General features: G+C 43.6%; 1 protein-coding gene across 1 annotated transcript in view; it reads left to right on the top strand.

The window, feature by feature from the left end:
* LOXHD1 (lipoxygenase homology PLAT domains 1) overlaps positions 1 to 23,206 on the top strand; it is a 146,347-nt gene that overhangs the window by 17,554 nt on the left and 105,587 nt on the right. The window contains exons 5-6 of the mRNA XM_074856970.1: positions 8,990 to 9,070; positions 9,844 to 10,028. Coding sequence (XP_074713071.1) covers positions 8,990 to 9,070; positions 9,844 to 10,028 — 266 coding nt within the window. The remainder of the gene's footprint in view (positions 1 to 8,989; positions 9,071 to 9,843; positions 10,029 to 23,206) is intronic.

Raw genomic sequence — 23,206 nt, 5'->3', positions numbered from 1 at the left:
GAGCTTATGAAGTGGAATACTGTTTCTCTTGATTTAACAGAAAAGGAAACCAAGGCAAGGAGGTAAAAGACGACATGGTCCCATAGCAGGTCAGTGGCAGAGCTGAGAACAGCAGCAGCTCTGCTGGGGGAAGAGCTCCTCGCACCCAAACCTGCCTCATAGTGTTCGATCAAGTCATCAAAGCAGCGTCTGCATTCCAGGAGTTTTCTTGTGGTCAGCATTTACAGAAAGAGCCATTTCATTGTGAAAGCGCTCTTCTGCAAGTGGCCGTGGAAAGAATCCAAATATTACCTTCAAAAAAAAAACCCAAACTGTACGCCTTTTAGAGAAGAAGTCAAGAGATGCACATAATAGATTCCTTAATCAGTTCTGGCCTTAAATGAGCTACTGGTTTTACAAGTCATGTTTGCTGGCACTCTGGTTCATGTCTGCTCTTTCCTCCTAGACTCATCACTTCTTTCGAGAAAGAAAGAAAGAAGGGACACACAGGGATTATTTTAGGTTGCAGCAGCAGCAAGCTGAGCTTGTTCAGACCTGGGTTAGCATTTTAGGCTTGGTCCCTGTTGCTGCAGAGAGCAGATGGCTGAGGTGTTGGTAAGCAAGGATGAAAGGCATGGGAAGCCAACCTTCTGCAGCTCAGGGCTCTTAAAACTGGTCCCGTAGGAGGTGACCGCTAGAACTGCAACTACAGCTTTCCACTGGGGGTTTCCCAAACATCAGCGAAATTTCTGCATCTCTAAGCAAAGTCTGGTACATTACAGAGTTTCTTCAAGGAACAGTGAGGAAAAAAAGCTAGTCTGAGTGTAGGAGTGTCTGCAGATCTGCTTAATTGATAATCTCGTCCCCTAAAAATGAAGCAAACCATGAAACAGTCAGTTTGCCCGCAAATTTATTATGCAGCTTTGTGAATATGGCAAAAGGATGGAATCTCATGCATCTTTCAACTAAATGTTTACACGAGTTCACTTATGACTGCAAATGCATGACATTTTATAGGTGTATGACAGAAAGCTAAAATATCATGCATTGCCTAAAGACGGTACTACCATTTCAGCTTCCGGTTAGAATAGGTTTTTCTTATTTCTTTTGTGACTGTGTGCTGGTAGTGAAATACATGACATTTCAGATCTTTTTGTCATGCATGGTAAAGGGAAGACATGGCAAGCTGATGAAATATCATGTGTTTTTAACATTGGCCAACAATAAGGTAACTGTGAAAAACAGACACAAATCTTCATCATTTCATCATGAGTTGTCAGGAGGAACATCAGTTCTGGAAGCGCTAGCACCCAAATTCTGTCCCAAAAGATGCATTTATTTAGGCAAGGAGGTTTAACCAAGTAGTGTTCGGGACTGGGAGGGACTGGAATTAATCCTCCTTTACAGTGACTGTCTGCCAGTCTGGGAGGACAGTAACACCTCCCCCCAGGGTTGGAGGTGGTGGATGGGTGCTGGCAAAGTGCTGCTCGGCCCCAGCTGCTCTTGTAAAAATCCCGCTTCAAACCCCAGCTCACATAACTCTCCAGATCCCCACCTGCCATCCTGCACCGGCTACAGCTCAGCCAGAAGCTAAAAGCACTATCACAGACAAGTTTCTTTCCATGGGCTCCATCATGGGCACATGGGTGGACACCAAGGCATTGCTTGGTGGCATTTTGGCAGTTGCCAAGACCTTTCCTACAGGCATAAGCTGCTTCTCTGGGTCCGATGCTGACCAAACAGTGCTGATCTTCCACAGCATTTTAGTTTTCTGTGTTCACATGCTTTCCACCATGCTGAGGCTGAGGACCAAAGACAAAACTCAGCTGGCAACGCTGCTGCCACCTCATTCGCAGTATTTAGTGGCAAATGTATTTATTTGCTGTTAAGTGTAAATGAATCCACTTTTCAGTGTCAGGCTTACCTGGTTCAGCTTGTGACAATCGCAATAAATATTCATGGGGAGATTTTTCCTTTTAAAAAGAAAAAAGAGATAGAAAGGATTTAGCAGTTACAGCAATCTGAAAGAAAGATGAAATAACTGGTAAGTGACAGCTGGCTTCTTACTGGATTTGAGGACTGTGCAGTGGATTTTATTTTTTCTAATTTCCTGTGCTGAATACCTTTAATTGGCAGTCTCTTCCACCTGGTCTTGGGTCTCTATACAGACCTTTTCCTGTTCCTAATGCCAGGAAATACATACAAACTGCAAAATATGCACATGGTGGTTTTTAGAGGATGTTAATGTTCGTAGCTCTACTACAGCTAAGCCATATTGAGTTGCAGAAGATCTGATTTTGTTGTTTAATTGCTCTGGAACAAATAAACAGGTACAGGAAGGCAAGCTTATTTACTCTGAATAGTTAATATAATAAGTTAAGAAGTGTTAGAAAGTTGGTATAGAAGGGACTGTTCAGGCTTGGAAGCAAACGAACCCCAAGTGCTGTGGGGGAAGACTTCTCACATCGCTGCTGAAGCAGTACTTCAGAGATGAGTTGCAATACCTTTCCTTTAATAACAAGGGATGTTTCCTATTTTAAAGCTGCTTATGTATCTAACCGTACTCTGATTTATGCCTGTACAAATCTGCAGCACTTACACTGTGCTCTGAAGACTTAATGATCTGGGGTAGCGTTAAGTGACAACACACTTTAGAGTCTATATTCGATTCTGAAAAAGAAACCAAGTGGGAAATTTCTCTTCTCTCTTGCTCAGGCTTATTGGCTAGCGTGTGTCTAGCATTTCAGGAACAAAACCACCTGAGAGGGTGCTTAGACAGCAGTATTGAACAGACCAGAGATAAGAGCTAGTAGAATTGGTGTATGTATAAATTATAAGCCACCTGCGGGTACGCAAATAGCAGCTGGTGGCACAACTACAAGGAAGGTCAAACGTTAGAGGGAGAAACAGGAATTTACTCAAAACAGGCAGACTTCTGAGGGAATTTAGCTGCTAGACTAGGTCCATGCTAATCAAATATTAGCAGCATTTTCCAGGTTGTAAAATCTGGCCAGTTTTCCCCATGGGATGAGTATAAGGTGCCTTCCTGGAACAAACTCAACCTTTCTGCCTTGCTCAAAATCCTGCCCCTGTCCCAACTCAGTCTTAAAAATGTCTGACCTCATTCTCATTAAAATTTTCAAAAATACTTCTCCATGGGAATGGGATAGAAATTTTCAGCAGAGTAAAATTTGCCACCAAATTTGGCAAAGCAGATGCAATTCAAAATGTAATTTATTATTGGGAAATGCTGAACAACCTTTACACCATTATCGATGGCACTATCTGCTTTGTATATAGTTTCTCCCGAAAAAAACAATCAAACTGTAGATAAAAAAGACATAAAGCATAGCTAAGATTATCTAAATTAAATACCACTGTTTTATTTTCTTTACATAAATCATGCTACCAAAGATGAAAACTGCTATTAAGATACTGCTGCTCCATGAAGTACAAAGTGAAGGAGCACATATTCAATATAAGCCGCTAAGGCTGTCGAAATCTGTACTGGGAATGCTTATGGATAAGGCAGCAGCTGTTTCACTGTGCCCTATGGCACTTTGTAGTTTCAGGGTAAGTTCAGACATGGACTCTCACTGTTTTGGGCTGGTGTTTGGCTCCTGGGTGTCATCACGCTGTTACATCCCTGAGCAATTTATCTCATTTAATTAAATCCTTTCAAGTGGGACCATTTTTTCACTAATTCTCTGTGCTTTTTTAAGCGGGATTCCTTCTGCTGGTTAGGTTATTGGTAGAAAAAGAAAATCATGTCCTTGGTACAGAGATGTTTGCAGTTGCTGTGCTTTTCAGCTGCTTTCTTTTCCATCTGGAGTATTTTTGGACACATGCTGCCTTATGCGGTATTTCCAGCCGCCCGCTGACTGTGATGTTGTCAGCTTCACGACAACAGTCTTGGCAAAATACTTGTGGACCAAGCTCCCTGGAGTATTCATTGCTCCAAGAAGGAGGTTAATGATGCTGCTATTGGAGCTCTGCATTATGAGTGAATATGGTTTGAACATACAGGGGTTTTGCATTAGGCTGTCTGTAAGTCCATCCAGGCCAGTGTTCTCTCTGGGAGTGATCGATAGTGGATGTGTAGAGAGGAACAGAAGGATGAGGCAAACACATTGTAAGCATTTTTAAATATCTTTTTGCATCTTGTGGAAAGCTGCTGTCTTAGCCAGAGGCCTGATAACACAGATTCACCTAGCCTATATTGTATATTGGATAATCTGAGGATGAGCAAAGCTGTCTGTACTTTTAAGACAGGAAAACAACAGCGATAGACTGCTGCTCATCCCTGCCACCTCTATATGTCAAAATTATGCTGCTCAACTCTAGTCCATGAGAAACTTGCCTCCTGTGAGATACCAGGTGATCCAAACAGCATTATTTTTTCCCTAGAGGGTGACAGGCTGTAGGATGGTTTTTGCTGTGTGACCTTCTGAAATCATCCCCAGTACCCAACTCCCTCCCGCCGCTGCTAAACATCAGTGGCAGAAGCAGGCGGACCTGTGGGCAGGGTTGCAGGGAGATGCCATCAAGAATTGACTGTTTCTGATGATATAATGGAACATCTTTAAAATTTTGTTTGAACTGACACCCGTAGTAACACTTCGTGCTTCTGTGCAGCCCTTCATCCATGGTGCTTTTGCAGGTGGTTCTGTGTGTACAAATCATTGTCAGATAAAACACCTAATAGAAAATAGAAATCCCTAATAGAAATACCTAAAACTAATAGAAAGGCAATTTAAATGATCATTAATGGAGTGATTCAAAGCTAAATTGGTTCAAGTTACTCCATCACTGCTAAACATTGTGGCTATTACTTTTATGCCTCTGCTGGGAGCACTACCCAGGTCTTCCCTCTGTTCCTAAGAGCTCAGCTCTGGAAAGGGTGCTGTTAGCTGATCAGAAGTAAAGACCATTTTCTACAAATATTCAATATTTCAATTTTAAATGTGATTTTCATTTGGGTGGTGGGATTACCTTTTGATAAATTCCCCTTTATTTTTTAAAATAGGTGATTTACTAGTGCAAATGTTTATTTTATGTACTTTTGCGTATAAAATGGCATCATTGACAGTTTCTGGTTGTCAACATACCAAGTAGTAGTGAAACTCTCATGGCACTGGCTCCGTTGTCTGTGCCAATGGCCTACAGAAGAGATGCACACAGGGATTTATAAATACTATGCTCACATAGGCACCAGTTCTTATACTGCTTTTTAGCAACATGATTTACCCAACTGGGGGACATAGCGCTCTAAATCATTGTACATTTGCACTACCACGAGCAGTGCAATCTGCAGGCAATCATTCAACCAAAAGAATCAGAAAACAGCTTCAGATATAAAAAAATCATAGAATCACAGAATGGTTTGAGTTGGAAGGAGCTTTAAAGATCATCCAGTCCCAACCCCCCTGCCATGGGCAGGGACACCTTCCACTAGCCCAGGCTGCCCAAAGCCCCGTCCAACCTGGCCTTGAACCCTTCCAGGGAGGGGGCAGCCACAGCTTCTCTGGGCAACCTGTGCCAGGGCCTCACCACCCTCACAGGGAAGAATTTCTTCCTTAGGTCTCATCTAAATCTGCCCTCTGTCAGTTTAAAACCGTTCCCCCTCATCCTATCCCTACCCCCTGATCAAGAGTCCCTCCCACCTTTCCTGTAGCCCCTTTCAGTCCTGGGAGGCCGCTCTAAGGTCTCCCCGGAGCCTTCTCTTCTCCAGCTGAACCCCCCCAACTCTCTCAGCCTGTCCTCACAGGGGAGCTGCTCCAGCCCCCCGAGCATCTTCGTGGCGTCCTCTGGCCCCGCTCGAGCAGGTCCGTGTCCTTCTGCTGCTGGTGCCCCCAGAGCTGGACCCAGCACTGCAGGGGGGTCTCACCAGAGTGGAGCAGAGGCGGAGGATGCCACCCCTTGCCCTGCTGCCCACACTGCTCTGGGTGCAGCCCAGGACACAGTTGGCTTTCTGGGCTGCCAGTGCACCTTGCTGGCTCACAGGCAGTTTTCCACCCCCCAACCCCCCCAAGTCCTTCTCCTTGGGGCTGCTCTCCAGCCACCCCTCGCCCAGCCTGGATTTGTGCTGGGGATCGCCCCGACCCATGGGCAGGACCTTGCCCTTGGCCTTGTTGAACTTCATAAGGTTTGCATGTCCCACCTCTCCAGCCTGTCCAGGTCCCTCAGGATGGATTCGTTCCCTCCAGCATGTCAACCACACCACACATTAGAGAATTTCGTATACTAATCTTTGGAGAAGTTCCTTGGATGTTTCTTACAAAGTAATCGGGTAAAACACTACAATGGAGTATAAAAAATAAAGTTACTAAACCCAATTAAATATGTGAAATAAAAAAGCTGATTGAAACATATTTCTGAAGTTGCACTGGCCTGACATCCCAGCTGAACGATAGGTGTCCAAGTGAAATTCTGCTGATGTTTAAGTGTTTGCTTATGGCTAGCCATACCCAGTCCCTGGGTTTGAATCAAGTCAAGCCTGAACATTAGAAATTTAGTTCTGCAATTTCCAAGTCAGATTTTTCCCTGATCTGTTTGTCATCCGAGCTGTGCAAGCCAGCGTGCTGCATTGTTCAGTGTAACGAGTTCCTTATGGTAATCAGGCTATGAATTTCTTACCCCAGCCCCAGCCTGGACTGGACTCTGACACAGCCCAGATGTAATTTCTCCTTCTCTCTCTCAATTTCTTTTCTTGGCTAAACTTCAGTAAAGCCATTCACTGTGGGATATTCTCTCACTCTCTCTCTTTCCACTTAATTGGCAATGCTAGAACAATGCTAGAAGAAACGATTGGATTTTTCCTTAAAATGTTCCCCTTTTCTGTGCTGTTGATGCTGTATATCTGCCTCAAGGGAAGAGACTTGTCAAATTCTTCCTACATTTCGACAGCAAGACTTCCCAGGAGTTTGACTCCTCAACCACAGTCACGTTTCCCAATGCTTCTCCAAGCTCTTTAAAGATGCATGAAGCATCTGCTCAGTGGGCACTTTTGGATACCCACTCAGTGTTCCTCCAACACCAGGTTTCCTACCCACAGCTCTCCCACCATTGAAGCAACCGAAACAGCCCAGCACAGTGGCAGGACTGCCATAAACCAGCAGCTACTGGGCCCAGTGCACTGGAAGCCTTGGGCTAATTAGTCCCTCTTAATACTTTTTTGTCATCTCCGTAGCAGTCTGCAGCACTGCATTGATCTCTGGAGACAATGCAGGGAGAAGCTGCTGTCATTATGACGCTTGCTCAAGCCTGACAAACTAATCACCTCGCACTCGCTATTTTCTCTCCGACAGCCAGGTTGGGGGAGGCTGGGCTGGATTTAATTGTTTCTTGTCTTCATGGCAAGGTTAACCATTTTAGCCTTTTCAAGTAGTGGCAATGCTCCTGGTGCGGTATCTGAAAGAGCAGAACAGAGGAGGAGGAGAGCTGTGCATGCATTTGCAGAACACACAAAACAACCTTTATTAAACAAAGGCACATGCAGATCCTTCAATGATGTGGAGAAGAGCACTGAGCAAAACCGAAACCCCTTGCTCCGATTATTAATATTCATTAACTTTCTGACTACAAGCTGCTTGTCACTGTGGCTTCATGCCACTGAAGTGCTGTGGTTTCTTGTTCATTTTAATATGACTTCTGGTCATATTAAAATATGATTTTGTTGTGTTAATCATCTGTAGCAATGCTTAGCAGCCCAGGTAAAATGAGGGCCCATCAGGGAGGGCAGGTGGGAGAGGCCGTGTCTTCAGAGCAAGGATGGGTTGATGTTATTCACAGTGTTTTTTGTGGAAAATAAGAGCTCAAAAAGGATGGAGGTGCTTACCAAAGATCACACTGCAGGCTAGAGGCAGAACTGGGAATTAAATTCCATGTCCCCTAACCTAGGCCAATATGCTTTATATTGCCTTCCACTTGCACCAGTGAAATACAAACCGCACACTTAACACTTCGCAAAAAAATCAAACTAGTCCCTGTCCTACAATCATTTTGCTTTGAATGAGATGGAAATTATAGGAGAAAGCTGCAAAGCGGTCGTTAAAAAAATGTTGTAAGATGGGCGTGGAAAGAAACCTTTGATGCAGTTGGATGCTTTTATCTTTGGCTGAGCTCTGGGCAGATCTACAGCTCTGCAGGGAACTTGCTGGGCTGCGGAGCCCCTTCACTCCATCACCACGAGTGGGTCTGTTCGATGCCTGGAGGCTAGGATGGCAGGAGAGGACACCTCTGGGAGTGGGAAAAAGAGATGAAAAGCTTACTGAGGCCCTACAAAGCAACTGAGGTGGATGTGCAGGGGTCCAGGTTCACAAGGGTCTTCCACATTGGTTGGCCAACAAGGGCTGGTTGATAAAGCTGAAATGAAGTTCTGGCTTGACCACTCTGAACAAGCACTTTCCAGCCACCCTGGAGTGAAGCACCTGAAAACATCCCCATGTTTTTTGTTGTTACCTCTATGTTTTAGCAACCTATATGTGGGCTAGCAGAGTTGAGGAACCACAGACGAGGTGTTATCAAAGAGTTGGAGATCTTCATGTAATTTTTGCTTCATTGGCGCTGTCTTGAAATATTTTTACTGAAGATTATTTTCAGACACCTCTGAAAGCCACTTGGTGAGAAAAACTTACAGGCTCCCCCAGCTCTTACCTCTAGGGACAATTTAGTTGAAGATTTTGAAAAACCCTTGTCATGTTTTATTCTTGGAGGCGATATGGAATGTGATCCAAGGTTTGCATCTGCTTGGGCCAGCATTGCATTTCCCCCAAAGCTTCCATCTCAGGTCTTGGAAGGACTCTTAGAGGGGAAAAAGTCTGTTAAATGTCAGTACTTAGAGCTATCCAAAACTTGTCACAGGGAAGAGGGCATTGAAAAGTAGGTCCTTCCAGTGCTAGAAATGACATTTCTTCATCCTTAAGCAGTAGCACTCTGTCAGGCCACAAGGTATGCTTGCTGACAAGGTTATTATTTTCTTACCATAGCTTTTGGTGCATGTGTATTACAGGAGCAGCACGGCCTTTGAGAGGAGTAAAACAGACGTGTTCCGAGTTAAAACCAACAACGTTGGACAAATAAAGAAAATAAGGTACCCGCACAATGTTACTACCATGGTACCTGCTCCACGAGGTGCTAATCGAATAACAGGCTGTAGAAGTTTTAGCGTTGTCATGTTTTATTCATTATTTGTTAACGTGCTCCTATCAAGATGAAGTTAGGGGATGGTAAAAGCTTGTTTACTGTCTAAGATTTGAACTGAAGCGTGAAATCACTTACGGTATTGCTTATAACTATCCACGCTCCCCATCAAGAATTGTATTTCTGTCATATGCAATCATAAAGGAAGGCATTTGGGAATGTTTTTATGTCCTGATGGAGGTAAAAGGGGTTTGCTATCCTCTTTTGCTAAATTAGTGTAATGTAAATGATAATTATTATGTTTAACCATCATCTGACTGACCTATATAAAGTTAAAAATTAGTCAGTAGTACAAAGAAAGCTGGGAAAATGGAAAGAGGTGGATAAAATAAAGAAGATAAAAGAGCAGGAGGGAGACAAGGTGGGAGGAGAGTCACTTATGTTTTAGATATGCCGTGTAAGGTGTATGAATGCACATGTTGCAGATAATAGCCTACATATGCACCTATGATATCTGCCCACAAATATATATGGAAGGTGGTTATTTTCAAAGTACCCTGTAAAATCCCATAAGTCCTATGAAACACTTTGGACTGACAGGTATAAAAAGGCATTTTGTGTATAGTTATTCTAGCCTTGCCTAATATAAAATATTGCACAAAATTACAGTGCTAGTGCCTAGTCTTAATCCAAATATCAAATCTAGGGTTTTTCTTCCTCTAGGATTGAGCATGACAACACCGGACTGAATGCTGGCTGGTTCCTCGACCGTGTGATCGTGACTGACATGAACAGACCTCACCTCCGGTTTTACTTCCCTTGCAACAACTGGCTGAGCAAGGAGGATGGGGATGGACTGTACGTCAGAGACCTCATCGGCAGCCTGAATCCCATGGATGTGCCCAAAAGTAAGAGTTTTCCAAAAAGCTCATCTTTCTGGTGCCTTGTCAGAAAGGACAGGGTTGTTTTCAGATGACTTCAGCCATATGAAAAGTAACACATAGTCTAAGCTAATTTGAGTTTTCTTTATAGTCAGTGGAGAGAGAAATAGGAAAATGCAAGATGCCTTCAGAGGGTAATTCCTTCTTCCAATCTTAGACCTGACATTTTAGGGTGGGATAAATCATTATTTGGAGAAGTTCCGCCCATTGGTTGAGTATTGAAGGATGTGTGATGAGTACTTTAAATTAGATTAAATGGCTACATGCAGATGAGAGGCATTCTACCCCAGAAGATGTAGCCAGTATTGTTATGTGCTATCAGAAGAGGCAGTGTGGTTGCAGTCCTGTGTATAAAGTTAAGTGTTTCCAGGCTCTGGTGATGACCTGCAGGAAATTTCCATAAACAAACTGACCCTCTTGCTGTAATTCTACGCTGGTTTACTGTATGTGTATGATATCCATATTGAAATGGTGCCTATTTTTCAGAGTGGTTTTAAGCTAATGATGTTGAAACGAAGCCAGGACAGCCTGCAAACCAGACATGTACTCCTAAATTGATAGCAGCGTGTAGGCCATGTGGTGATGTATAGTGCATGTAACGTGAGTGGGAAGACGATCGAGATGTGAAAGTGGAGCCAGCAAACCAGCCTCAGGTGGTATGTCAGCCGTTTATCTGCAAGTGCTAATGAGGAAACCAAGTTGTGTTTTCCTGAGGACCTCACCAATGCACTGCTCCTTTCTGGGAGCATAATTTTGGGTATGGAAAGTGAAGTACACCCAACACCAGCCACAGGTCTGGGGGAAAGGAGAGGTATAGTTTGGTGCAAAAGAGGGTGAACATGTTTTTGTTAATATCACATCTTTTTGAGAATAAGTAGTAGATTTCTTGCACTAATGTTGTTGACATGACCACTTAGGAGTGATTTCTTTGGTAAAAACAGTATATTGACAGCCTTAATAAAGTTCTTTGAGAATTGATAAATGCTCTAGGAGGGCAAAGTACTGTTATTTTCATTGAGATCCTGTTTGAAGTTAAGAGTGAAACAGTATAGCATGACACAGTTTGTTCCTGAATCATTAAATAATTTTGCTGTATTAAGATACAACCTCCTAAAACAGTTTCAGTATGTTGAAGACACAAGTATTAAAGGATACTGCATGTGAGTTAGTGCGTACAAATAATATCCATTCACAAGAAACGTATGTGGGAGCATTTCATAAATGCAGACCTCTCCAGGGTGGCTGCCACAGGGGAATGAGATAACGTCTGGAGATGCTCTGCCAAAAACCCACCCAGTTACTGCTGGGGCTGTGTGTGCTGAAGACCTCTCCTACTCTTTTATCTGTTCAGTTTGTGAAATGGAAGAGTTAAGGACACTCAAGGGGCAGGAGGGGTCTGGAGAAGGTAGTGGATGTGTCAAAGCAATACACAGTTAAGAAGAGGTTCCCCTGAGAAGGAAGTCAACTACTCAATCTTAATAGATCTGCAAATGATACAAGAGTTTATCTGCATTTGTTATTGCTCCTGCCTGGAAGAGCTGATTCAAAGGAATGCATGTGATTTCCTCCATCCTGTTCAACACCTGCCTCTCAGCAGGGAAAGATGTGTGGGCTAAACCCTCAGCTGGTAAAAATCAGTGCAGCTCCAAGAAAACTGCTGAAGCAACTTCGCATTTCACTAGCTGCAAAGCTAGTCCCAAGTGCTCACTCTTCTGGGGAACTGGCTTTGGATTATATATCAGCTGCTGACTATGTGCTTGGTCCAGGACAAACACAAGTAGGATTGTCTCCTGCCTCAAGAGTATGAAAGAAGAGATTTAACCAGGCATTTGTCACAAATGCATCTGTTCTCATCGCCTTTATCAGATAGAAAAGTCCCAGTTTTGAGTGGCCCAGGCGGGACGCTCTGCGGCCATCTGTACAAATGCAGGTAGCTGGGCTGAGGCCAGACGCACGGGTGAAGGGTTGGATGCCTTCCAGGCGGCAGGTCTGAATCTGTAAGAGGAGACGGTTAGCTCAGATAGCTCAGGTTGCAGTTCCTCTTGAACCATAATTAATGAAAGATAAACATTCCCAGGCTGCTGAGGTGAACTGTCAACTGCAAATGTAAATTTATCTGAATTCATTTGTCTCCCTCTAGATCCGTAAAGGTCTGAAATGAGATTGTGATATGATTTCCTTTGTACATACAATTCATTTGCCGTAAATTTGGTGGGGTTTGTTTTTCAGGTTTGTTTTTTCAAATGGATTAAAGAGTGGTGTTTACTCTTTGACTATTGATATTTTCTAGGCTACTAGACAAATGAATAATTATGTGGTTTGGTGATTTTATGTACCTGTAAAGAAAGAGTAGTTACTCCCTCTTAAGTCTGTGTTCCTATTAACAGTGTGCAGTGCTGTAATCTTTTCCTTTTTGGTCATGTCTCTTCAATCACTGTTCCTCTTTTTTCTTTAGTTCTTCTTTGTAAACCACCCAGGCACTATTGTTACAGACCTTAGTCTCGTGTTTTGCTTTTATGCTCCATTTGCTGCCACAGTCTGGTATGTTTTTCGACATAACAAAACAAATTTCCTCCATGTTCCCTTTCCTGCAACATCTTCAGCTTCTGATCTTCTCCTGGAGAGCTTTCTCATCTTTGTCATGAGGATTTACCTTCATCCGTTGAACTGGAATCGACTGCTGGGATGTGCATCTTCTCTGTGATATGTGTGGGACGTGGACTGGAGAAAAATTTGATTACTTTTTGTCAAGTTTTTGAGGTTTTTTTAAGCTCTGTAGAGGTATTTGAAGCATATTTGAAGGGGGTTGTGGTGCTCGGACAAAAACCTACCAAGCTACGGCGAATCTCAGCCTCCTTCTTGGTGAGGAGCATAGGCCAACCAGAGAATCCCTGCAGGGCTGTAAGATTTGAAGAGGTTAATTTAAAGGAAAAAAAAGAGACATTATTAAAAAATGCAGAAAAGAGTATATTCCAAAAAATAGTCAACATATAATTGAAAAAGTGGACACACATAAACCAAAAGTAGAGTTCTTTTCATGTTCCAATTAAGAATTACCTAGGATGGCAGGAATACTTAGTGATTGCAGATGCCTGAGTGATTGTATTTACTTATCTGAATAAAATGGCTCCTGTCAGATTCCCTGTTGAATGCCACACATTTCTCGAGGAGAACAGGTTACATTTTAAGTGTTCCTGCTTGAATGATCCTCTATTCCCTGCATTCACATCCACGGCATCGTATGCCCATGGCCCTTTGACAGTGATAGTGCCACAGATTCTTATTTACCCAGCAGCTGCTATTGGCAGCCTGGATTAATTTACATTGCAGGTATTAATTACAAGGAAAGGCTATTGTTCGGCCTTATGCTGCTTCGTTTGTGTTTATGAAGCCTTAGGATTGTATGACTGTAGATGAGCCTTTATGCAAGGGACCGGCTCAAAACTGAAGTCAGGTGCTGGTTTTCCTTCGAGTGTTACAGGTTTTGGATCACTTTGAGGGTGTCTGATGTCCTACCAAAGCGGTGGAGGAGGAGAGCATTCATAATAGCTTGTAGCTGCACTAAGAACTACTGACCCAACAGAGATGCAAAAGCAAATTAAATTTGGGAATGAGTTCCCAGCCCATTGTTTGATATCTGCAGACTGGTCATGAATCACTTGTGCCACTCTGTGGACAGACCCTTATAACAGCCCTGGAGCTGCTCTGCATCCACTGCAGGTGGAACACCAGGGCTGTGTCCTCTCTTGCTGTGTGTGATGGGTACAGCTTTTATCACCCAGCTGGAAAACTGGGATTGGGTCCTGAGATTTGGTCTTCAGGTGGATTAAAGACTGTCTCAAGATGTACTACTGGAATATTTTTGCAAGGCTACATTTTGTCATAATTCATAAAAGAAGCTGAGGTTTGGTTGGGTTAGATGATATGTTAATCACTCATGGGCCGTCCCTCTGGGGTGACAACAGGCTGTTATCACTATTTATCTAGCTGAGGTTCAGCCAGGCTCTCTGCAGGGTGACTCCAGTCTTCCTCAGAATAAGGGAAAAAGTTGCAGTTAGGTACCACATGTTGACTGCTCTTGATTACCCTTGAAACCTCTCTTTAATCAAAACAATTCTCTGTATATGCTCTTTTTCTGAAAGAAAGCAGGAACATTCATCTGCAAAGGGGGCGTTTACTCACTCGGTCCTTAAAACCATATTCAAGAGCGCAGATACCTGAAAATTAATTCAGCCATCTGTGTGACTGCAATTTATTCTAACCTGTCAAATTTTGGTCAAGTCTCGCCAACCTGTCCGTTACAAATGAAGCCGAGAGCCAAGGACTGATTTCCATTTGGCTCTTTGGCCATCAGCACCCTGAAATTCTTTAGGATTGGACATGATAGGCTGTAAATGTACATGGGACAGCAGCTCATGTCAAACTGTTTCAAGGCTACGTATTCACAGTAGGACAGCACCGCATGCGTGACCTCAAATGGCAGAACTACTCCATACTCTGCTTTTTCTGGACAAAGTTTAGTCTTATTTGATCTATTAATAATGAATATGTTTACAATGGGTGTGTTACACAGTACAGTACTGAGGAGCAGGACGGTCCAGCACACCCAGACCTTGAGGATGGGACAGTCCAACAGAGTTGCATTGCGTTTATTTTTTCTATACTTAAAAGTGTTGGGCATTGGTCACCTATAGTTTCTTGTTATTTTTAATATTATGTAAAAAATTGTTTGCAAGACCATATCAGGTGTAGCTGTGCTGTATCTAGGGCTAAGTCTGCAGGGTCTTTTGTAGGCAGACGTAACTTTTCTGCCTTGCTGAGACAAGAACCAGCTTTGAACTGGAAGGTCAGTGGTTATGTCAGTTCTGGCCTGATTTGAGGTTGATATATGGTGCATCTGAAAGTTTGCATGGTACAACCTAAGGGGGAATGGTTGTAAGGTCACACTGAGCAACTGGAAACTGCATTCCTGTAAAGTCAGATGAGTGGTGAAGCGTGTCTGTGTGCTTGTGCATGCAGAAGGTAGTCTTGCCTTTAAAAAGTGAGAACAATATTTATTACAATTACAAATGAGGGAAGTTCAGCCGATCAAGTTGCAGGTCAGCCCCAATCTATTAGTCTTTCACAAGTTTCCTTGAATCATTGGTCTGTCCTCGTCTGGGGCAGAGTTAATGAAATCACCCGAGGAGGCTTAGACTGTTGTGTTCGTGGTGGGTCAGAGAGAGAAGACGAAGGTCAGAGAGAGCCACAGAACAGTTTCCTCCGAAGGCAGGAAAGGCAGTCCATGCAGGCGTTACGAAGGTAGTCCATGCACATGAAGAAGGAACCTGTGCTGGATTTCTCTGTCTAGTGTGCCTTTGAGAACATCTGAGCAAGCAAGCACACACAGGGTTAACAAGCTCTAGATATTCTGTGAGGTTTTTAGATCCACTAGGACCTAAAACTCATATATTTGAGCTGGGAATGTGAGCTATGTTATTTCTTTTTTCTGCAAAGGAGTCTTGTGTTAAGACTTGACAGTTTATTGTCCAGAGGTTTAATGTTGGCTGACTTATGAGACATTGACCTGGCTGTGGCTTGAGGAAGCACTTTGGGCACCAGGTATTGATGCACATGCTTGACTTTGAGTCAGTAGCTAAATCCTTCCTGTCCCAATGGGATATGCATGCCCCCCAGGGCTGGACTAGGTCCAAACTGAAGCTGCAGCCAATATTTCTCAATAATGGACTGGTGCTAGAAGCTCTGATGAAGAGCAGCATTTTGGGTGCAAGGCACCAGTCAGTGATGATGCCCTGTGGGCTTTGCAGCCTGATTTTACAAAGTCCCAGGCCTGGAGAGTGGGCCTGGTCCCTCTCTGGTCTCCTCTGGGTCATGATTCAAAATGAGGTGTTACATTTTGGAAACTTCCATGATCAGAAAAAATAAAAATATTATTTCTGAGAATGTATTAGGGGGGAAATAAAATATTAATAGGTGTTACCTGCTCATCTAAACTCATTTTATTTACATTGAGAACTGGAAGTGTATAATCAGCACAGGAAAATGCAGCTTAATATATTTATGAAATAAATATGAGTTGTTTACTTTTGAATAATGGTGAATACCCCCTGTATTAAGGATGAGGTCTTGCTGCGTACTGAAACATTTTATAAACAAGGTTTGTAGAGGGAGTAATATCTTTTACTACATAAATGACATTACTGGAAAAAAACCTGACATGCTATCTGGCACACTGACCATCCAAAAATGTCTTTTTTTAAAAAAAAAAAAACCTTCAGTTGATCTAATAAGGATTTTACTCTCCCTGAAAACTTTGCCCAGCTGATATCACCATGTCTAAAACCAGGCAGCTATGGATATTTTACTTGTAACATATTTTTTGCCTGTTCTTTTGTCTCTAAAGATAGGTAAGGGCAATGAGAAATTGAAATGTAGAAATGAAAAGAAACACTGGTGACTTGAAAACCACAAGGAAGACAAGAGGCACAGAGCTCAGAAATAGGATGGAAATAGGGATTTATAATTCATATAAAGGACCTCATGTTTCAAAAGAAAAAATTCTGGAGAGGCATGAGACATCTCTATATACAGGTTTATGCATCCAATAAAAAAAAATAGCGCAGCATGTTAGTGAAGATGGGGGAGAATTTTGTCCAGTTATGTCTAGATATTGTAATTATTTCAACCATCAGTTTGGAAATAAAGTAACTTTATTTACATATCTTATTTACACAGAGCAAGACTGAGGTACAGTGATAAAAATATGATTTTAAACTATACTGTAAAATTATTTCATTCTTTGTTCAGAGCATAAATATTTTACCCAAGAGGGAATTTTCAGTTATTTCCCCAATTTTGCTAATAGCAGATCTGGGGAAAGCAGGAAGCAGATATTTCTTTTGTGAAATGTCTGCATTTTTTTCTTCATGGGCTCCCACTGTGGGGCTGAACTAATGAAAAATAATGAGAAATCTTGGAGAATTAGATGAACAAGGATTTCCGTGCTACTGTCGCAAGGTGTGTTGCCCCATGCAAAGCTCCATGCCTCTGCAGCTAAACCGCTATTGTCTCTTGAGCAAGGTCGCTTAAAGCTCACTTCAAAATGTCATCATCACTTTGAAGTCGCAGTAGGAACATCAGTTTAGCATATCCTACAAGTAAAGACTCCTGCATGTGGTAGATTGCCTCTCACAGGCTTTGCAGAGGGATGATCCAGGCTGAATCCTAATATATTAACTGTTTGGATGCATACTTTGATTTCATGCAAGAGCCACACAAAATGGGGCTGAATCTTGTGGTCTCTGGGATGGATGGGGAGACCAAGAGGCTGAGTTCATTACAGGAGGGGCACAAGGCAGCAGTTGAGGATAATGCAATATTCTGCAGAGCAAACGTAATTGTTCCCTTTCCCCTTGTGTTATACCTCCTTGGGTAGTAGCAAGAATATCTCTTTCTTAAAAACAGACTTTTAGAGAGCTCTTCTGAGATTAATGAAATGCTGATCCAAGGTTGCGGCAGCCTTGCATCCTTGGCTCTGCCTCTGACGATGTGCGCCCCAAAGCCATGCAAAGGTTCTTCAGCATTCCTCCCCCACTAACACCGCGTTTTGGCAGAGGTGCTCATGGCCAAAAGCAATGCGAAACTCTTTCTTCATCAGCATCCCCTGTGCTCCAGGTGTGCTTGTAATCTGCATTTCCAGTTTGAACCCTTGGTTTAAGGAGCTGTTCACCACCTCTGAGGGTGCAGCTCATTAAGGAAAGATAGTTGTCAATTACTCTTAACAGAGATTAATTATTTTCAAGCTCTAAACCAACTCTTTGAATTCAACCCTTTCCTGGATGGGGAAAAAAATTCTTCCTTAACTGCATGCAGTTACTTTGTGTGCAAGAAGAGGCCATGCTTTTTTTAGCTCGTGGTGAACTCAGCAGGGCTCCTCTGCTTTTAGAGGGGTTGCTTTAGGTTCTCATTAAGTCTTGCTCTGTGTAGCTATCTCTAGGGTCGCTGCTACTGTGGTAGAGAGGGGTGTAATGAATAGGGCTGGGAGAGTTTTCTGCGGTGTTTGCAGAGACTCCAGAGACAGTCCTGTGTAAGAAAATGCAGTAAGGCATCTCCACCAGAAGGTCAGGAGCAGCTGATCTAGAAGAGGTTGTGTTAGCCTGGTGGGATGGGCTCTTTCCCAGGACAGAGAGGAAGTAAATTAAAATGCTTGCTCCAAATTAAATGTGTTGGGATGCCAGATCCCAGCTTCATGCCCTAAACATAGGCTGCCTGACCTTTTAACGTTGCTCTGACCAAGAAGTCTAGCTGCCACTGAGGAATATGCTGTCAGAAGTAGTATAAAGGAGCTTCCATTTTGACAAGCCAGTGCTTTCCGTCAAGAAGAGATTTTGTCAGACAATTTCTGGTGGGCTGGAATGACTGACTTCATCTGACAGCGAGGAACTGAGGCATATGGACGTTAAACACCTTCCCGAGTGTGTGCAAAAAGGCTGTGGCAGACTCAGGTTGAAACTGTGCCTTGCCTGCAGAACCAGCCCCCTGCCTCTCCCTCTAGCAACAATTCTTTTTGCTTTTCACACTAACCACAAATGTATTTCTTTGCCAGAAGCAATTCCAAGACAGTAGCATTGCCTTTCCTCTACCCGTTCCACCCCACCTTCTCTTCTGAAATCTGCCTGCTCAGTGCTGAGCAGTACAGGATGGATCTTAAACATTGCCACCCTTGGGAGCACTGCGAAAACAGAAGGGTAATTGCTAAAAGTTGCCTTATTAGAAGAATCCGTCACTGCCTACAACTTAGCTCCCTGCTTTTAACCCAGCGTGTTTTGCTTCTGAAGGCTGTGACGTTTCTTAGCTGTCGGATGCTGTGCTGCTGCCCTGCTCCGTGGCGGGTCACGCATGATGGAGACAGGCAGGGATGTCTAGTGGGGAATTCACTGTGCCCCACAGGAGGTGATAACTCTGGGTAATGAAACACGGTTGACTTTGTTTCCCTGCTTAATATCTGGTGCTCCTGCTGCTACAAACTCAGCGGCTTGTGCGTAAACACCCTATCTAATGCCCCAAATAATATTAGCTACAAGATTTCTTTAGGCAATTCCATCCTATGGCGTTTCAGGTGGCCGTGATACCATATTGCTAAATAAACGGCATTAACAGATGAATATCACACGGCTGAGCACTCAGCTGCAGCTTGCAGGTGGAAGGGTTTGTCTGGGATGTATCCATGCATTTTCCATGGCTGGAGGCAGGAGAGAACTTGCACAAGAACACCCAGGGGTGCTGAGGTTGGATGAAAAGATCCTGGCCAATGTGTGGGGCTAGTGCTGCAGCCTGGCTCCTTGGGATGGAGACGGCAGTGGGGTCAGCCTAGACTGGATATACGGGGGGGTAGGGGGGCTGCCATGCCCTTCCTCCCCCAGGAGCAGTGTCAGGAGTGCCTGTATCATCACAGCCCTTCACCAAAATAAACCCCGTGGCTCTCAGTGGAAAGAGCCTGACTCTAGCCTGCGCCGCAATATTAATCTTTCCTCTTAGCTGTTGAAAGCCGTGGCTGAGTTGATTAGTAACAGACAAGCTGCTTGACTGTCACACCTTTGCTAAATTAATGCAGTGGGATCATATCAGTTAGCGCTACCCCACTGCTCCCCAGAGATGGCATCCTGGCAACGCCTCCAAATGCCTTCTTGGGACAGCTTTGTGTGTGTCAGTGTGTTGGATGAGAGATGTCAGGGGGAGCTGGATTGTCTCTAACAGAGCATAAAGAAAAGGAAGGTGCTGTAACCACACAGGACATTTGCGCTTGTGTGTTGCAATGAGAAAAGGCAAGACTGCAAGAAATAGTTGCTGCTCTCGCTACTGAATTTTTGTTAGCTGTTCTGCTCCTGGCATCTTGCAGTTCGTGCCTCTGAAGCTGATAATTTCACTTCTAGGAAAGCTCCCCTCTCCGTGCCTGTGCTGCAGCAAGCCTGCACTGATAGATGGAGTCACAGCTTCTACCAGCCGTACATTAGCATTTTGCATGTTCCCAGTGCTAGGAGAAGCATTCAGAAAAAAAAAATACCCAGGCAACATCTTGATCTCTGTTTTGCAGATGAACTCAGAGCCATGTATTGAGATTAAAAAAAGGCAAGTGGGTATTTTTGAAAAGATGATGTTACTGTTTTAAATAATGCATGATTAAGGGTTTACAGAATAGGGAACAACATCCACCCATGCTTAAAATGAAGAGTGCTTCACTTCAGCCAGATCTCTGCCTGGCTGCAATGACAGCCTTTTCCTGCATGCTTCTAGCAGCTGAATCCTCACTGTCTTTTTGAGATGTAGCATCCCTTTCTATTTAAATTTGCACATCCACCATGTAATTCTGCAAGATGTGCTGATGTATGAAGCACAGAAGGACCCCTAAGCAGAATGAAGAGCTGCTCTCTCTGCTGCAGCTGAGTGTTGAATTGCTTAGAGAGGGAGGGAGTGCTGGCAAAAATTCAGCATGGCTCAGGATTGATCTGTTTGCTTCCTGAAGATGAAGGAACTAAAATTGTCCTGCACGCAGAACTGATGGGGCAGGTATGGGGACTGGCTTGAGTGCACAGTTTCAGAGTTGGGAACATATGAAAAAAATGAAGGGGAAAATCTGGTGAGTGCACACTGGGTGTGATCCTGTGGCCCATGAAGCAGGGATTTGCTGTGACCTAAACCAAGGACCACTAATGCTCTTGGAGCATCTTTGCCTATGGAAACACATCTGCAAGAAGCACGGAGAAGAGGCATGCTAGCACATGCCGTGCACCCCAGCCTTGCTTTTATTTTAGGGGACAACATAAAACACTTGCAGCACAGTGCCCTGTGATTGCCACCAGCCCAAAATGATAACCCAATGCATTGCCCATCTCTGCGGGCTCAAGAATTGGCTCCACCATGGGGGTCTCCATGCTGACACTGACAGCAACGTCGTGTGTGCATAGAGCCCTGGGGATCACTCTTGGTGTTCTGAGCAGCTTGTCGGATGATATCATTATAAACCGTAGATTTGAAATACAGCCATGCTGAGAAATCTTTCAAGGTGTTGGATCTGACAAACAATTTTACTGGCATTTTTCTTGTTGACCAGACATATTTCTGCAGAAGCTGAACAAGGTGCCTCTCCTGCCCCATTTTTGGTCACTGCTGCTGATTGCTCTTTACGGACTTGTTCTCTACATGTCCTCCTTGGTGCTCTGCATGTGTTCAGGCATCCTTCAGGACTACACTTCAGAGGCATAAAGCCTGATCTTACAAGGGTAATCGAAGTTCAGCTGCTGATTCTTGTCCTTTTGTGGATCCTTTCATCCCATCAGGTTCTTCTGCCCCCTGATGTGGGGTGGAAAATTAATCACTGCCATCAGAATAAATGTTCTAAAGGAGGTGCAAGGAGCAAAGCTTCTTGAAAAATGTGGTCTGTGATTAAAGATCCCAATGTACAATGGGTCACTTAGAGCAATTTAGTGGCCAAATGGGAGCTATAAATTGCACGATCTCCACCCTTGGCTAGCGCAAATGAAATCCTTTAGTGTTAACATATCTCTAGAAGATTGTTAGAGCTCTATGAACTGAAGCAAAAGAGTTAAAGAGAAACATTAAAGCATTTTCTCCCTTGTCTGAGCCTGGTTCTGTCCTCCTCTTTCTTGTTATTTAGTATTTATTGCAATTTTATCGTTATTATTTTATTTGTAATGGCATGTTTTGTGTTGGGGCGCCAAGAATGTCAGCTCGATTTTTAGCCTTTTCAGAGCACATTCATTAAACTGTGACAGGTGATTTTCCCTTCTGTTTAGGCTCTGCCCTTGTACTCCTCACCCCGGGAGCTGAGCACATCTTTATAATTCAGGGGATGGTTCAACAACTGCTTCTCATACGCTTGCTCTCACATCCTCTGCCTCAGCAGGAGCATGTGCACCAAAGTGTCTGCTGTCTTTTAGAATAAATTTTAATATACACTGATTATGGTGGAGGAGGCAGGTGACCCACTCTGGGAATGGTAACACAGGGTTTTTGATGATCTGTAGCTTCTGAGGGAATTAATTTCTGGTGTTGGCTGGGAAGCCCAGACAAGCTTCTCCCCTAACTTTGCACCTGCCAAAGGGAGAAAGTTGCTCACCATGGACCATGATGCAAAAAGTTTTATTTTTGAAAGGGAGGTATGTGTGAGGCAGCCTGTGCATTTTGTCCCTTTTGCAGAAGCAACATGCCCAGGGCTCAGAAACTAAGGGGTGATGTAGTGCAGAGCTTTCAGTACGGGCTAGCCAGGGCTCAGTAATACAGGGTATAACAGATACTTTGTCGAGGGCATATAGGACATCAGGTACTGTTCAGTAGTAGGTTTTGCATTAATCTTTATCAGTTTTGTTTTGTGTCTTGCTGTCTGTCTCCAGCACTGGTTCTGCACAGAGGGTATGGCACTAGACAGCTGTCATGGCTGAGTCTGCTTGGATGAACAAGGTAGTCAGGTAGACTTCGGTGGTAGATTTTGAAAGTTGCTCATGTTTGTCCCAAATACAGTCATACTGAAGGCCATGGCAGTTTTCTCACTAGATTCAGAAGAAGCTGAGCTCATCCTTGCTGTCCTTTGGAGCCAAGTTAATCCCATCGTGACCCCTCTGAAGAACTTGCTTCTTAAACTCACTGACATGACATGTGTGAAATGTTTGTGGTATGGCTCACCTGTGTGATTTTTGTGTTGCTTGGTGCCTGTTGCGTTTAGGGTGAGAATAAATTTGGTAAGAGATAAATCCCCTTGCATTCTAGCTGGTCCTCAGAGATTAGAGGGGCTAGGGGCGGCTGGATTTATCCCTTAATAGGTATGCCAATTGGAGCTGTAACTATAGGTCTGACCCAGATGCCCGCACAGCCCCTGTGCCGTAGGTCCAGTTGCATTCAAAAAAAGCCGTCAGATTCACGAATAGTGCGGATTAGTGGCTGTCACTATAGGTCTGACCCAGCCCAAACAGACCATACACTGTGAGTCTGGTTGCATTCAAGAGAAGCAGATTCACGAATAGTACGGTTTATTTTCATGCAACATCTACAGATTCTTTAAGATTGCCTATGATAAATGCACAAACTGCAGGTTGGCTATATAGCACTACACAAAAGAAAAGGATTGCAAT

This window comes from Strix uralensis, chromosome Z (genome assembly GCF_047716275.1).
Source record: "Strix uralensis isolate ZFMK-TIS-50842 chromosome Z, bStrUra1, whole genome shotgun sequence".
NCBI lineage: Eukaryota > Metazoa > Chordata > Aves > Strigiformes > Strigidae > Strix > Strix uralensis.
This window is presented reverse-complemented; position numbering and strand designations above follow the sequence as displayed.